Below are 14726 nucleotides of genomic sequence, written 5' to 3' on the forward strand. Positions count from 1 at the left end.
CCATGTTTCCCCTTTGGCCACAAAAAATTATCTCCTTTATTGTCAAGAAAACCTTGATGCCCATTGAGGAAGGAACAGGATATTTCTCAAAGCAGAGAATAAAAGATTGGATTTAGTGCATTGACATATCAAATCCATTACTATTATAAAAATTACAGGAATGTTTTAAATCAGTGGCATAAAAGTGGAGATTATTGCCAGAAAAGTAAATAAATTAACTAGTATCGGTATCACTGTAGCTGAATGAATATTATTTACCAAAGACTTTAATAGATTTTAAAATGTCTTCCAAATAAATTATTCTCTATCCATACAATGTATATTAATAATCATATAATATAGTGTAACACTTTATTTTTATTATATGTAATAATAATTATTATTATTCTCCTCCTTTTGTTAAGTTAATTGGAGTAGTTGGAAGAATGGAGCCAATTTTTGTTCTTTTGTCATAGGATAAGAGGCCTCTGTTTTTGAATGAAGAAGTAGACTATAAAGGTGGAAATTACAAAACAGAAAAGTGTTCAAATAAAATACATTTTCAGATTAAAACATCTATCTGCAACTTATTTTTCAAAAAAAAGGCAAGAAATAAAGCTTTCATATTACTCAAATGGGTGACTTTTGGCTATTTACTTTAAAATGGATGCTTTGGGGGTAAACTGTCAGTCATAAATTCAGAAGATCCATGTTTGGTTCCTGCTCAACCACAGTTGTCCTGTATAATTTAGACTTAGGGAGTGTGGCTACATGAGATGCTGCATCACAGCACAAACCAGTTCATACATCATGTCACAAATGCTACCATACAGTAGGGTCAGAAACAACTCGTGTGGCACCAGAAACATGCAGTACTAGCAGTTACTGCACAGCTGGGGGCACGTGTAGACATGCCCAGTGTGTTGCAATTCCCATTGGTACAATGGGGATAGTAGTATTTTCATACCTCATAGACATTGTAAAAATTAATAAATGAACAACTGAGAGAAATTCCAGTCCTCAATGATGGGGGGTATATAACATCTAAAGAGAGAGGAGAAATTCAGCCCTCTTGGCCATAAATGCAGAAGGCCTTCTGTTTTTGACTTAATTAAAAAGTCTAATAGGATGTAAATATTAGACTACAAACATTATTGCAATAAAGAAGGCATATGCAATCATGCCTGAAAGTATAATTTATTTTTTTGATAGAATGTTTTAATATACTTAAGACAAACTGGAAAAGTATAAATAACACCTCTAAATAAATATAAAAAATCTAGCTCCCTTGAAAGATTTAGGTTGCTGTAATCAGCACTCCTAAAATATCTACCATTTATAATAGGTAAAATTTCCCAATAAGGTAGATTTGAACCCTGTTTTGCTATAGAAATGAGAAATCTTGAATAAAAACTGACTGTCCTCCTGATTTTTCTTTCTTCCATTAAAAAAAATAGAGAAAAAAACCTTCTCTTCTATTTCTGTATCTTTCCTTTCTCTTCAGCATTCCTTCCTGGAACTTCTACTTGCCTACCACGTATTTATACTATTTTTATTAAAATGAATAATTACAGTCAGAATATACAACATTTGCTTCCTACCTTTTTAAATAAATGGATGAATGTTGCATTCTAGAATATTTCCCTTTTTGCATTTTGAGTCACACAAACCATTCTGAGTCTGTTGTGCTCCTTTGTAAGAACCATTATTTAATTCATGGTAGATTTTTCTCCTGCCTCCACCACTTTTAATGCCAATACCTGTTTAAAAACTGCTAAAGCAGAGGATCAGGAGCGGCAATTACATTCAGCACCTTGTTAAGAGATGGGATTAGCTCTGACTTTTACTTGAAATGGAAGTACTTTCAAGACAAGCATCTTAAAGAACAGCAGTTCTCAGATAAGGAAAATATTTCATTTTTTTCATACACTTGAAAAGGATATTTTGGTCAATATGTCCATATCAGAATATGATTGTGCCTTCTGATTCTGGCTGTTATTGTGCCATTTTTTTCTTTCTGTCAGTATCATTTAAGAGGAAGCTGCCTCACAAAGGGAGTTTTGAGACTAAATCTACTGAAGACTATTCAAGGGATGCATCTACATGAGCAATTAATTGGAAGCAATAAACTCAGGCACAATTTGTGCTGGAGAAAAGTGTTCCCAGGCTCAGCATTTACACATGCATCCAGGACTGCAGCAATTTGAACCAAGGCAGAGTAGTCCTGGGCTGACAGAGGGTCTGGGGGGTCAGCCTCATGCTCCAGGGGGCAGTGTCAGGCAGCAGAGGGGCTGGCTGGGCCATGAGGGTGCTATGGTGCAGGGTTATGTGGCAGGCCACCCCTGCACTCCAGCACCATCATGTTCCAGCTAGCCCCTGTCACAGTCTACAAGTGTTTTGCAGTGCAAGTAACTACTCTGCTGTAGGATAGTGCTATCATGCACAGTACCATCCCATGACTGAGTTATTTAATTTACTGCCCCCTAATACTGGCACACATGTAGACTGTGACACTTTACTGCAGAGCTAATTAGTCAACTCCACAGTAAAGCACACATGCAGATACACCCTATGACTTCATACTCTAAATTATTGTAAACAGTTTCCCAGATATCTTGTTACAGCTGCTACTAAGCCTTAAAATCAGGTTTTCAAACATAGATCTGGCCTGTACAGCTGTATAATCCAGTCCATAGGTCTTGGATCCACATGGCACAAGGGCTGGCACAGGAGGCCAGCAAGAGGCAGATGCTGCACACAGCATCCTGCCAGACTGGCCTTGCACATTGGCTACAAGGCTAGTCCACATCTACAAAGTGGATCAGCCCACAGACCTGCATCTGCCCTACAGGGTCACTTTGACACCACTGAAAAAGTAATTTGCGCCTCCAGTCTCTCAACACTGATGGGTTCAGTGATGCAGGCAAGAGTCCAAGAATTCTTGGCATATGCTTGAAAAGGATCAGCTTGCTTCTAAACTTGTCTTCTCTGTATATAGATATCACAGTGGTAGGGAATACACAAGTGTCTGAATAGCAGGATTATGAGTGATCGTGTGCGGGTTAAAAAGTGTAGTATAGTTTAAGCTTGAAGAAAGCAGAGTAGATTTGCACCATATAGCTTTTGTGGGCTGATGCTCACTTCTTCTTCTTTGTCAAAGACAAAGGAATAACTAAAAGCCAAAGCACATTTTGAAAGAACTAGAAAATATTTCCTGGCCTTGGTGGTAATTCCAACACAGTGGATGTATCTACACATTCAAATAATCCAGGATCAATTTACTCTAAAATACTCTAGAGTAAACTCTCCTTGGCACATGTCTATACATGCAGGAATGCAGGAGCAGATCTGATGCTTGTAGCACCAGACTGCTCCCACTCCCTGCAGCCCTGCACCAGGCCCCTGGAGCAGCCAGGAGGAGCTCTAGTCTCCCCCTGGGTGCTGGCACAGGGGTTGGAAAGTTGCACAGGACCAGGAGACAGCTGTCTGATGGGGGAGCTGGGACATTGCTCCTTGCCCCCAGGAGCTGCCAGCCACCAGAGGCTGGGTGAGGACAATTTGATCCCGGACCCCACTCCATGATCACAAGGCTGGGGCTGGGAGATCCTTATCTTCCAGTCTGAATCCCACAGTCACGGGGCCCTGGCTGGGAGATGGGGATCTCCCAGTCCACAGCCCCCAGTCATAAAGCGGGGACTTGGAGGTCCCTGCTGGGGTTGGGGGACATAGCCCCGCCCGGGCTCCAGTGGTGGAACCCACCCCGGCAGCAGACAGCTCCCAGAGGCATGAAGCAATCTCCCACCCCCTGCTGCCTGGCTAACCAGAAATATGTTTGTTCCCAGTAAGGTGTCTACACATGTAGTACTGCACTGTAAGTAATCAAGAGTAAATTTGCTACTTGTATTTACAGGTAGCAGATTTACTTTCAATTAGAGCAAAATACTGTCCAGTAAGCATCTGTGCAGTTGTTACTGTGCAGTCATTTAGTACTTACTTAAGCTTAAGCCTGGCTTAAACAAGTACTAAATGACTGTGTAGTAACCAGCACTACTGAGCAGTCCTGATGCCACATGACTATTTTTAGCAACTACTGTACAGTAGTGTCAACATGACAGTTCATGCCTGGTGATGCTATGTTGTAGCAACAAGCTATGGCAATGTAGCTCATCACTATGGTTATGTAGCATCTTAAGTAGACGTGCCCACTGCATAGTAAGTAGCTCTAATCTCAAATAAAGCATCTTATTAGATGTGCCCAGTGCTGTGGGAAATATATACATTATGGTCCTAATACAATTAATACCTCAGTTTCTCTTCCTAAGCAAGCTAGCCAATGTTGTCAAAGAAGCCCAGAGAACAATCCTAAGAAAAAAGGGCATCTGGAGAAAACAGAGTTATACCTATGGCACAGTCGAATTGTTTTCTTCTTCTCAGAGAAGAAGGAAAACTCCTTCAAATCAGCCCACTGAAAACTGAAAGGTAATATTTAGGCCTGGGTCCAACATAAAATATCTACCAATATGGCAGGATAGTTATTAGGAAGAAATTTGGGTGCAGATTTGAGGGACAGACTATTCCACAACAGCCTAATGTGAGGGCATTTTGGTTTGGTTTGGTGAGGTTTGGGGTGAGAGGTGGTCATCTTCCTCTGAAGGACATAGCATTATACCATCTGTACTCTCAGATACAGTACAAGGATTTGTTTCACTACAGGCCTGATCCATTTGGTGTCCATATGTTCCCAAGCACAAAAACCAAAACATGGATTTTTTTCAGTTTAGATTATTTATTTGAGATTAAGAAATACAAAAGATTAAAAGAAGAAATATGGTCTCTAAGAAGAAATGAGCACACTGTGGCACCCTCCATAATATCCTGCACTTGTATTAAAATACAAGATGGCAGCTCCCGTAAATCTGTACCATTCAGCAGATAGGGAGACTCCTCTTCATTTCAGAACGTAGTATGTATAAAGCAATCCTCACACAGCCACACATACTCACACACAGGAAAACAGAGAAATGATCTCCTTTGAGATATATAACAATTATACACCACAATTTGGTTTGAAAAGGAAATAATAAGTGATGTGATAAAGGCATATGTTATTTACCCTCTCTGAACACTCAAGAAAAAAGGCATTAAGTAAAATGGAAAAGCTATTTTAAAATGGTAAGAGGATATTAAGATCTTATAACATGTATATGCTGACCCATAGAATCCACTATTAGATTTTACTCAGGCCAAGAAGAAGCATTCCAAAAAAAAAACTTTAGACATAAATAAGAAAAAATATCTGCAGTTATATTAGTAAAGGTGGAGTAAGCAACGCTCATGCATCAGGCCATAAGCCAACCATTAAGTCCCTGGGATTAGGAAAAACTTCTCTCTTTATAAGTATGAATCATTTAAAATATTAAATTATATCAGATTTTACACATTCCTCTAGAGCATTTCCTATTGGCTACTCTCAAGAGGCAAGATAAAAGTTTAGTTGGACTTTTGGTTTAACTGGTTGCTTCAGTTTCTTTTCCTGACCTCCAAGGGTGGTCTACTTCATTGTGAGCAAGACTGCCAAATGATTAGATAGTTGTTTATTTTTCAGATGGTTTTGTACAGCAAACTTTCCCATGTGAGCAGAAGTTCTTCCTCTACTGAAGTCTGCTCGATACAAATGGAACATTGAAATTAATCGAAATCTCAATGAAGTCAATGGCAAAATCCCATTGAGAAAGATCAGGATTTGGCCCAATATTTATTCTACTCCCTTCAGCTCCTGCTACAGAGCAAAAGTAGAAAGCAGCAAGTACAGATGTTACATTAACTATGCTAGTTTTCATGACGTTTGACATGAGATTTCACAGATAACCCCACACACACACATACACACACACCCCCCTTTTTTTCTTCACTAAAAAAAAAACCCTTGTAAATATAAATATCTTATTTTGGTGATGGACAAACCTTTCAGGTTTCAAAAGTGATGTTCAAGTAAACACTAGAATTCAGAGACTTAGCTGAAGCATATTTAAAATATCTAAAATTTTACAAACACAGACTGGGAGTCTAGTCACAGCTTGTTTGCATGGGATTTTCTGATTCTAATTCTAATTGAGGAAGCAGTAATAATATGTGATACTTGTACAGCAATGTTCATACACAGATCTCAAAACACGTTGTAGAAAATGGACCAATTTTAGCATTTTACAGATGGACCAAATGATCTTAAATAAATGGCAGAAACAGAATCTGAACAGAACTCAGTGGGTATGTCTACACATGCATTAATACGCTTTTGCTTCTGTGCATGAAATACGGTAACTTTGAGCATTTTTACACATGCTCTGGGAGTAGGGAGCTTTAATAAGAGTGGCTCTGAGAACTGCTCTAATTAAAGTGCCCAGAGGGTCTTCATGTATCAGCATCCTTGCCCTTCCAAATGGCATCAGGGGAGCTTTATCTAAAGTTCATTGAACAGGGATGCTGAGGCACAAGATGTGGAGGCTGGCTGCAGCTTGGTAATTATCATGCTCCAGCAAACTCGATGATGTAGCTACAGCACGCTGGAGCAGCCTCCAGGCTTGAGTACAGGCACCCTCTAATATGAGGTACTACATAAATGCACATTAGGCTGCCCTAATGCACAATAGCCAAAGCACATGCCTTTTTATGACACTTAATGCACAGTAGCTTATTTCTACTGCTCATTAGCATGTTAGCACTGCTTCTGACGTGACGCTTTGATGAGCAGTAGAACATTAAAGCGCATGTGTAGACACACCCACTGCTTCCCACACTAAAACAAATGGCTTCACTCCTGGTATTTCAACTCATCTTTTTGCATTTCCATCTGGAAGCTAGAAGAGCCAAGACTGCAAAAGCTTTGGCTTTTTTCAAAAGGTAGCCACGTGTTTTTCAATTCATTCAAAACCTTTAGTTCTCATTTGATTAGAATTATGAACAAGAATCAGAGAAGGTGATTGTTTTATTATACAGACTGATTTATTCATTTAAGTGCATGCTTGTCAGCCTATTTTCTTCTCTTTTCTCTTCTGAGCCCCCATACTTGTGCTGTGTTGTTGTTTACAGGCTTATTTATTTCCATCAGTTTGTTGAGCACAGAATTACAATCTTTGTCATCTTTGTCCCTGCAGTACAAATAGTGGATACATAGCTCCCAAAATGACTGAAGATTGGAATCAGTATGGGTTGTGTCTTATAACAAGAGTAAATGGCTTTCTTACGTAAATATTTTTTGTTGTGGATACCACATTATATAGGCTATCAAAACAACCTGTTGCTTCCAGTCTACTGAAACCCTGAAATATGGATATATGTCAGACTTTATTTAGCAATTTAAAGGAGGGCTCAAGTTTATTTCTCAAAACTAGGAGTTTTAGCCTGATCTGTGTTTTGTTTTTCTTAAGCCATTTCAGCTACCCCTTCTACACATGAATGCAACACATAATGCTGCAAGATTCCGATTCGTTGTTCTGAGAATCTCTTGTCATTTCTCATTCTGCTTGAATCACTACTGAGCATTCATTTTCCAGGTCCTTAATCATGAAGACAGCAGCTCTTATTCACATGGTTATCTCTCACTGACTTAATTGGGACTCTGGACAGTTACAGTTATGGGATCAGGCTACATGTGTGTCCAACCGTGTAAGCCAAGATCCAACGCAGAAAAATGTATCTGTTTGACAATGACAAGAAGCAGTCACGAATTTCTCAATTATAGCATCATAAATAAAACAACATTGGGTGGCATAACAGGAGATGAAGAGGTTTACATGGAATTGTGTCTCATGTCAATGACACCAGGAAACCTACTGTTTACATCCATTAAAGATTTTAAATGATTTGTAACCAAGCAACAGGTTTGTTTAAAATTATTTGTAACCAAGTAACAGGCTTGTATAGGTAACCAAGAGCTTCAGGGCATGGTACTTTTTAAAAAAGAAACATTTAACTATAAAAAAGGTAAAGAGATATTTTTATGTAAAACCTTTTTACAGTTTATTTCCTATCATTAGTTGTTTTAAAAAAAAAATATATATATATATAAAATAAATATATATATATATATAAGCTGGGTATCTGACTAAAGGAATAAGGATGTTAACTGGTTAAATTTTGTCTGTGTAAACAAATAAATAATTATTTACAATCTTTGGCAACACAAAGTGGAATTGCATTGATCTCCGGTTCTCTCTCACACATGTGCTCACAAAGGAAAATAAAAGAGAGAAAGAAAAAAAGAAAAACATCATAAATAATTTACATAGAATCGGAAAATTATAGTACAATCTAAATATTAACATCTTTTTCCCCACACTGATGTCTCACTTTGGCAAAACAAGACAAAAACAAAGAACCCTACACAGCCATTACAGTCATTTCATTTAATGAATTCTCCCCCCAACATTTTCACTGGGATTTGGAGATACAATTTGAAACACCAAAAGTATGAACTGCAACAAACTCAAAAGCCTCACAAGGAGGATTTTTAAAAATACTGTTGATATGAACACTATAAAATGTGCAATAAAGCCAGAAAATGTGGATTCTCTCTAATGAATATAGCAATAAAATCTATTCAAAAGGGAATTAAGAACTGAGTCAGCATTTATGTCACTGTGCCTTACAATAATGGCAGAAATATGGTATGGTGCTTTTAGTAAACCCCATGTATGAATAAAATTACACCATGAAGTGTTTGTTTTTGAACAAAGCTCATACAACTTAAACAAACAAAAGTGTTAAACATGGTTATACTATTGTATAGATAAGTAACTGTTGTATCTGCTTAAAATAAACACTGGTATGCCTTCAGTATTATTAAAAAAGTTCTATATACAGCAGACATGGGTAACAATATGTAACACTGTAAATTAAGGTAACAGTATGCATATTAAGGTTCCATTTATAATTTATTCATTATTATTCATTTAATCAGGAGATCATGCTTGATTATAACCTCATAAAAAGATGTATTTAAAAATGAATACATTGCTTTTGCAATATCTACATATGGTGATATGTGCTCTAAACAGCTTCTTTTAGCATCATTCATTAAAGTACTACTAACACATTGCATGGCATGCTTTAAAATAAATTATCAGAGAAGGCAGCTGTATGTGATACCTATAATAAGGATTAACAAAATATGTATAACTGGAACCTTAATTTCATATGTTCCCAAATTTGGTAACACTAATGTTGCCACCTTTTCAAAAACCCAGATCAGGATTTGGGATGTCAAAGTGCTTTTTGCAGCAGAGCTGGGAAAGTTATTCAGGTTCAATTCGTTCCAGATGGTCATAAAATATTTTTTATTATGAAAAGCAAGATGGCACTGGCCAACTAGAAACTGTTTTGAGAAAGCCATGTTGACAGAGGTGATGCCTTTAAGCACTTATTTGAATTTTTCTTCTTTGTTACACTGGAATTTGAATTCTAGCTCAAGTTTGTCCTGACTGAACCCATACATAAAACATGTATTGTTATTCAAGGCCAACATTACTTTAAACCACAAATATCATGTTTCTACAATCTATAATCTTAAAAGATGTTAGTTAAAGCAGGGGTGCCCATAGGCCATATCTGGTCCATGTCATCTGACCCATGGGGTTTCCTAAAAGTCTAGAAATATGGCAGCATGGAGCAGTGGCAGCATTAATTGCTGTGACTCCCAGAGCCACAGCAATTAATGCTACCACCACTCATCCTAACACTAAATATCCAGACCCCTGAGAAGTTCCATGGACCTGATGATGTGGACCTGGCTTTGTGCAGTGGGCTGGATGAGTTGCATGCCACTGACTTAAGGCATCCTTATCCTCTGAAGAACATCTTTTTGCATCAAGCCATCTTCATATATGGCCTTCATCTTATTCTCCAATGGCTTCTTCATTATTAGGATAGACATTGTTGGTTTGGTCCCTGTGTTATTTTGCTGAAATTTGGCTCAGAGGCTGTGTGTTAGTGAAGTCAAGCCCTGATCAGAGCAAGCAAAGTGTCAACCCTACATATAAAAAGTGGTTTTAACACTTTTTTCCTTAAAGACAATGGATGATATTCATTATCTCCCTTTCCTCCATATATATATAAATACATCAAGTAATTACACTTTATATGTAAACGTCATTCCTTTTTTAAAAAATAAACAAACAAACAAGTCTTGCTAAGTTTTCACCCTACAAAAATGTCCTAATGTATCAATCTGCTTTTGCTTCAGTGGTGGGTTTGACGCTCACATTTAGGTCCCATGAGTCTTAGTACTGAGAAGGCACTTTGGTCTAGGATTGGCTGAGCCATGCCTGGCAGCCAGGAGGTATAAGGTTGGTTGAACAGAAGGCCAGAGGAAGAGGAGGTACACAGACAGAAATTGGAAGTACCAGAATGTGCTGAGGTGTCTAGGTTGCACAGCATCTACAGTACTTTGCTGGTAACATAACACCCATTGTTTAGAAATCTAAAATAGAAGAGAAAAATACATATTAATTAGTGTTCCATCATATTTGATATGGAATAGAGTAGATGTGAAATAGTAAGGGAAAGCAACCTAATATTACAATATGCCTTTTCCTGTCTTGAGTTTGTTTAATTATAAATGTGAAAATATAATATAATTATAATCTATAAATGATTTTTATATTTTAATAATTTCTGGAAGATGCACAATGCATAAAAATAATCATTCAAACTATCTACTGCATCTGTAATGTCTCCTTAAAGAGGGGATATTCATAACTCTGCATATGCTTGTAACACACTAATATAATATCTAATATCTGGTAGATACTGGATATCCACACATTGTTTTAAATTAGGTGTGTCAAAGGTTCCAGTAGGCCACATCCAGACTGAGGAGCCATTTCACTGTGGGGATATATAAAGAAGCCACGAATTTGGGAGCAGAGCTAGCAGAAATCCGAGCCACAGACCCCCAGTGACAGGAGAAGCAAGTGATGGCTGTCTTGACCCCTGTACCACGCACCACCATTGTTGCCACTCAACCCTAGGGTTACCATATTTCCAGTTTCAAAAAAGAGGACACCTGTGTGTGTGTGTGGGGGGGTATGATTGCGAGGGGGGGCAATTATATGCTCATGCCCTGCCCCTCACTCCCAAGCCACAGCCCCCACTCCCATACCCTGCTACTGCCCTTCACTCCTGACCCACAGCCCCGTGCCCCCTGAGCCTTGCTGTCCATACAGCTCCCTGTTGCCCCCAAAGGACTCCCCATATCTTCCTGCCCTAGTGCAGCCCTAATGCTGCCAGCCACCCATCCCCCTTGTACACCAATCCACAGACACACACGTGTACATGTGCACACACACGGACAGTCCCCAGCCCTGGCCTTCCAAACCCTGTTCCCCACAGAGTTACGTGCCTGCAGCTGCCAGGCCAAGCAAAGGCATGTGATGCCCCAGCCTCCAATCACCTTCCCCTGCTATCCCCAGCCTCAAGCAGCTCCTTGATGGGGTAAGCCAGGAAATGCCAGGAAAGCGGAGACACAGAAAAATCTCAGGCATTTTCAGATATTTCAGAAAACTTCCCAGATGGAGATAGAAGGACCAAAAAAAGAGGACATGTCCAGGAAAACCCAGATATATGGTAACCCTACTCAACCCACTACCGCTGCTGGGTCTAGATGTAGCCTGCAAGGAGCTCTATGCTTTAAATCTGGCCTTTTTAAAGCTCTCAATTTTTCCAAGACACAAACAGATAAACTCCTTCCTTTTTTATTGAAAATTAAGAAGTGATTAGATTACTCCATAATGACTAGCAGACTAAGGATTCTATTCAATAACTGGAGGATGCATTTCATTACTGTCATTCTGACCTGCTGCATATATATTCATACACTGGCCCGTTCCAGGTAATTCTGTAACTAACCTTTGCATTCATATTTGAGGTCAGAGAAGTAGACCATTTCTTGAGAGAAGACAAAAAGGCCTAATCTTCCACCAGCAAAGGTCATATCATATATTGGCCCAGAGTCAACCATGACCTGTTTCCCCTCATACACAGAAACTCTGTAAAGAAGAATATATTTTAGATTAATATAGTAACTAAATAGCATATCTCAAGGTTAAGGCTGTAGTAACAGCTTTCACGAGTCAATGTGGTGTTACATTTTAACACAGAGACCCCTGGATACTACAATTTAATTGTATGGGTCATTCCTTTATGGTATCTTGTACCCACCTGGTGACACATCATCTGCAAATATTTTCTCAGTCCTTTATTTAGTACAGCCAAGTCCTGTAGCCTTAACTATGTCAAGGAAGGTTGCTCATTTAATGTGGATAAACTGCATGTCCTTTTACATTCTGAGATTAGCCAGCGGCATAGACACATAATTTAGCTGACTCATCTAGAGTCATACTAGAGATGTAAGAGAATTTGATTTTTTTTTGTTCAGTGCCCAAATTAAAATGAATTGGGAGTGGAAGGAGGGGGAAGGGAGGCGGGGGAGGGAGGGATAAATGGGAATTCATTCTGGGTCACACAAAATAGTGAATTTGAGCTAAATGAAATTGCTTATTTATTAAAAGCAAAGAATTTTGGAAACTGGCCTGGAGTTTCACAAAGGGAGTTGAACACAATTCCCAAAATGAAGAAGGAAGTCTCCATCCCTTCCCCACAAACACATTCTATATGTTAAAACAAACTCTGGTTAATTCACTGCTTTAAGGGCAATACAAATATTTGTAATGTATTCAACTGGGCGTGTCTACATGTGCCTCTTTTAAGCAGGCGTAGCCTAACATTGCTATTTTAAAGGCACTTTAAAGGCGCTATGTGAGCCTAAATTTGATACTTGCATAAAGCAGGTATCAAATTTAGGCGCAATTAGCTAAGTCACATTAGCACATGTGTAGACATGCTAATGCACATTAACGCAGTGTGAGTCAATCAACAGACACCGTGTTAATGTGTATTAGCATGTCTGCACATGCGCTAATGCAACTTAGTTATTCGTGCCTAAATTTAATGCACCTTAATATGCATTAGCACATCCACAAGTAGATGCTCACCTAAATTGCCTTAATGCACCTTAAGCAAAGGCCCATTAAGTTTAGACATCCATAAATACACATGTAGACATGCTTACTGTGACCAGTTACCAAGAGTAGATATTTGGTGGAGATGGGGAGAGTGAGGGGGAAGGGAAAGGGAAGCACCCTTAGGCAATCGGAACAATGGTACTGAATTATCCCATAGGCCAATTAAACAGAGTTTACTGTATTACTTGGGGTATTCATGCAGAAGATGGGAGAAGCTGTTTCATATTCTTCCTGTGAGAGTTTTAGAACAGTGATTGTGCTTTGGTCTCCTACATCCTGTATACTACCCTAACCATTGGGATATAGGATTCACTGGGCTCTTGTTTTGTCCTTGTCTCCTGTTGAAGTTGGTCCATCTTGTATAACTCATTAAATATTCATTTGGGTCAGAAACTGTGTGAGAATGACTGTGGCCTTACAGTTACAGCACTCAGCTAGAAGGAGAAGGGAGGAAGCACCCAGGTATCAGTTTCTGTGCTAATAAATGTGAATTAGTTACAGAAATGGAATTGCTTCAACAGGAAACAGTGACAGAACCACACCTTAGCATGTCTTGTAGCCCAGTGAATAGAGCATTTACACACACAGAAGGCATCAGATCCAAAAAACCACACTCAGGCACCAGGATACTAAGTGATACCATGCCTAACTTTTTGGTGTGTAGCTGTGGGCATGGAATCCACAGACCCAAGTTAAGTTCCTCAGTTCCCTATACCTTAAATGTAGACAGTTAGCTGCCTAGAAATGGGATTCAAAAAGCTCAACAAGTTAAATGAAGGGAATCTTAGCCATCCAACAGGAAATGCTGAAAGTGGGGAGGGACAGGTCTAAAATCCTGCCTTTCTTTAGAACTAAGTCACCTAACTTAGGGCAGCTGGCAGCTGAGACTGGAATCCAAAGCTAGGAATCCTCACCTAGAGTTATGTGCCTATGTCAATCCTTTGCTCACAGGCCACTGACTCACTATTTTAAGATACAGGTGGTGCTCACATTTTGAATAATAGCTTCTGCCTTTGGCTCCATGACTTCTGTGTGTCTTTTGACTTAGCGTTGGCTGGCCTAACTTCAACAATTGAATTGGAAAGTACCCTCAACCCAGCCTAACCTATAGTGCAGTGATTAGGAAGCTCTAATGGAAGGTGGAAAATCTGAGTAAGAACCACCTCAGGAGGAGGAAGCCCTATTAACTGCATCTCCCATTTCTTGGAAAAGTGCTCTAACCACTAGGAAGTCATGCAAAATATGGGCCTTCCACCAGATGTGCTTTCAGTTAAATCATAGATGCTGAATTCAGTAGCATCAATGTGTGTTAGGCAGGCTCTGAGCACGCCACTAAGACTGTGCCTGTAAGACTGCACTGTTGTGTCTCCCACAGTGGCCAGGCACTTGAGAAGGTGGTGCAGGAAACATCAGAGGGCTTGAACAACTGTAGAATAACCTGACAATAGAGGAATTTTCTTTCTACCCCTTTAAATTGATGACTAGCGTCTACCTTGAATCATGAGAGATTTTAACACACGTACAAATTATCTGTTACACCTTCTAATAGAACAAATGATTGGTGTGCTCCCCAAATCCCATCTACTACTCATCTCAAACAACAAAACAAAAGTGAATGTAAAGCTATCTAGCAAAGGGCCATATGTATCCCAGTAAAAATGTATTATA

General features: G+C 39.1%; 1 protein-coding gene across 2 annotated transcripts in view; it reads right to left on the reverse strand.

The window, feature by feature from the left end:
- Positions 1–8369: 8369 nt before the first annotated feature.
- Positions 8370–14726, reverse strand: part of THBS2 (thrombospondin 2) — a 43127-nt gene continuing 36770 nt past the window's right edge. For both annotated transcript variants that reach the window (XM_090043311.1, XM_090043319.1), the window contains 2 exons: positions 11884–12023; positions 8370–10456 (listed from right to left, as the gene is read on the reverse strand). In XM_090043311.1, the coding sequence (XP_089899437.1) occupies positions 10449–10456; positions 11884–12023 (148 nt within the window). In that variant the 3' untranslated portion in view covers positions 8370–10448. The remainder of the gene's footprint in view (positions 10457–11883; positions 12024–14726) is intronic.

The sequence above is a fragment of the Crocodylus siamensis genome, chromosome 1, assembly GCF_052110815.1.
Source record: "Crocodylus siamensis isolate JL-2025a chromosome 1, ASM5211081v1, whole genome shotgun sequence".
Lineage (NCBI taxonomy): Eukaryota > Metazoa > Chordata > Crocodylia > Crocodylidae > Crocodylus > Crocodylus siamensis.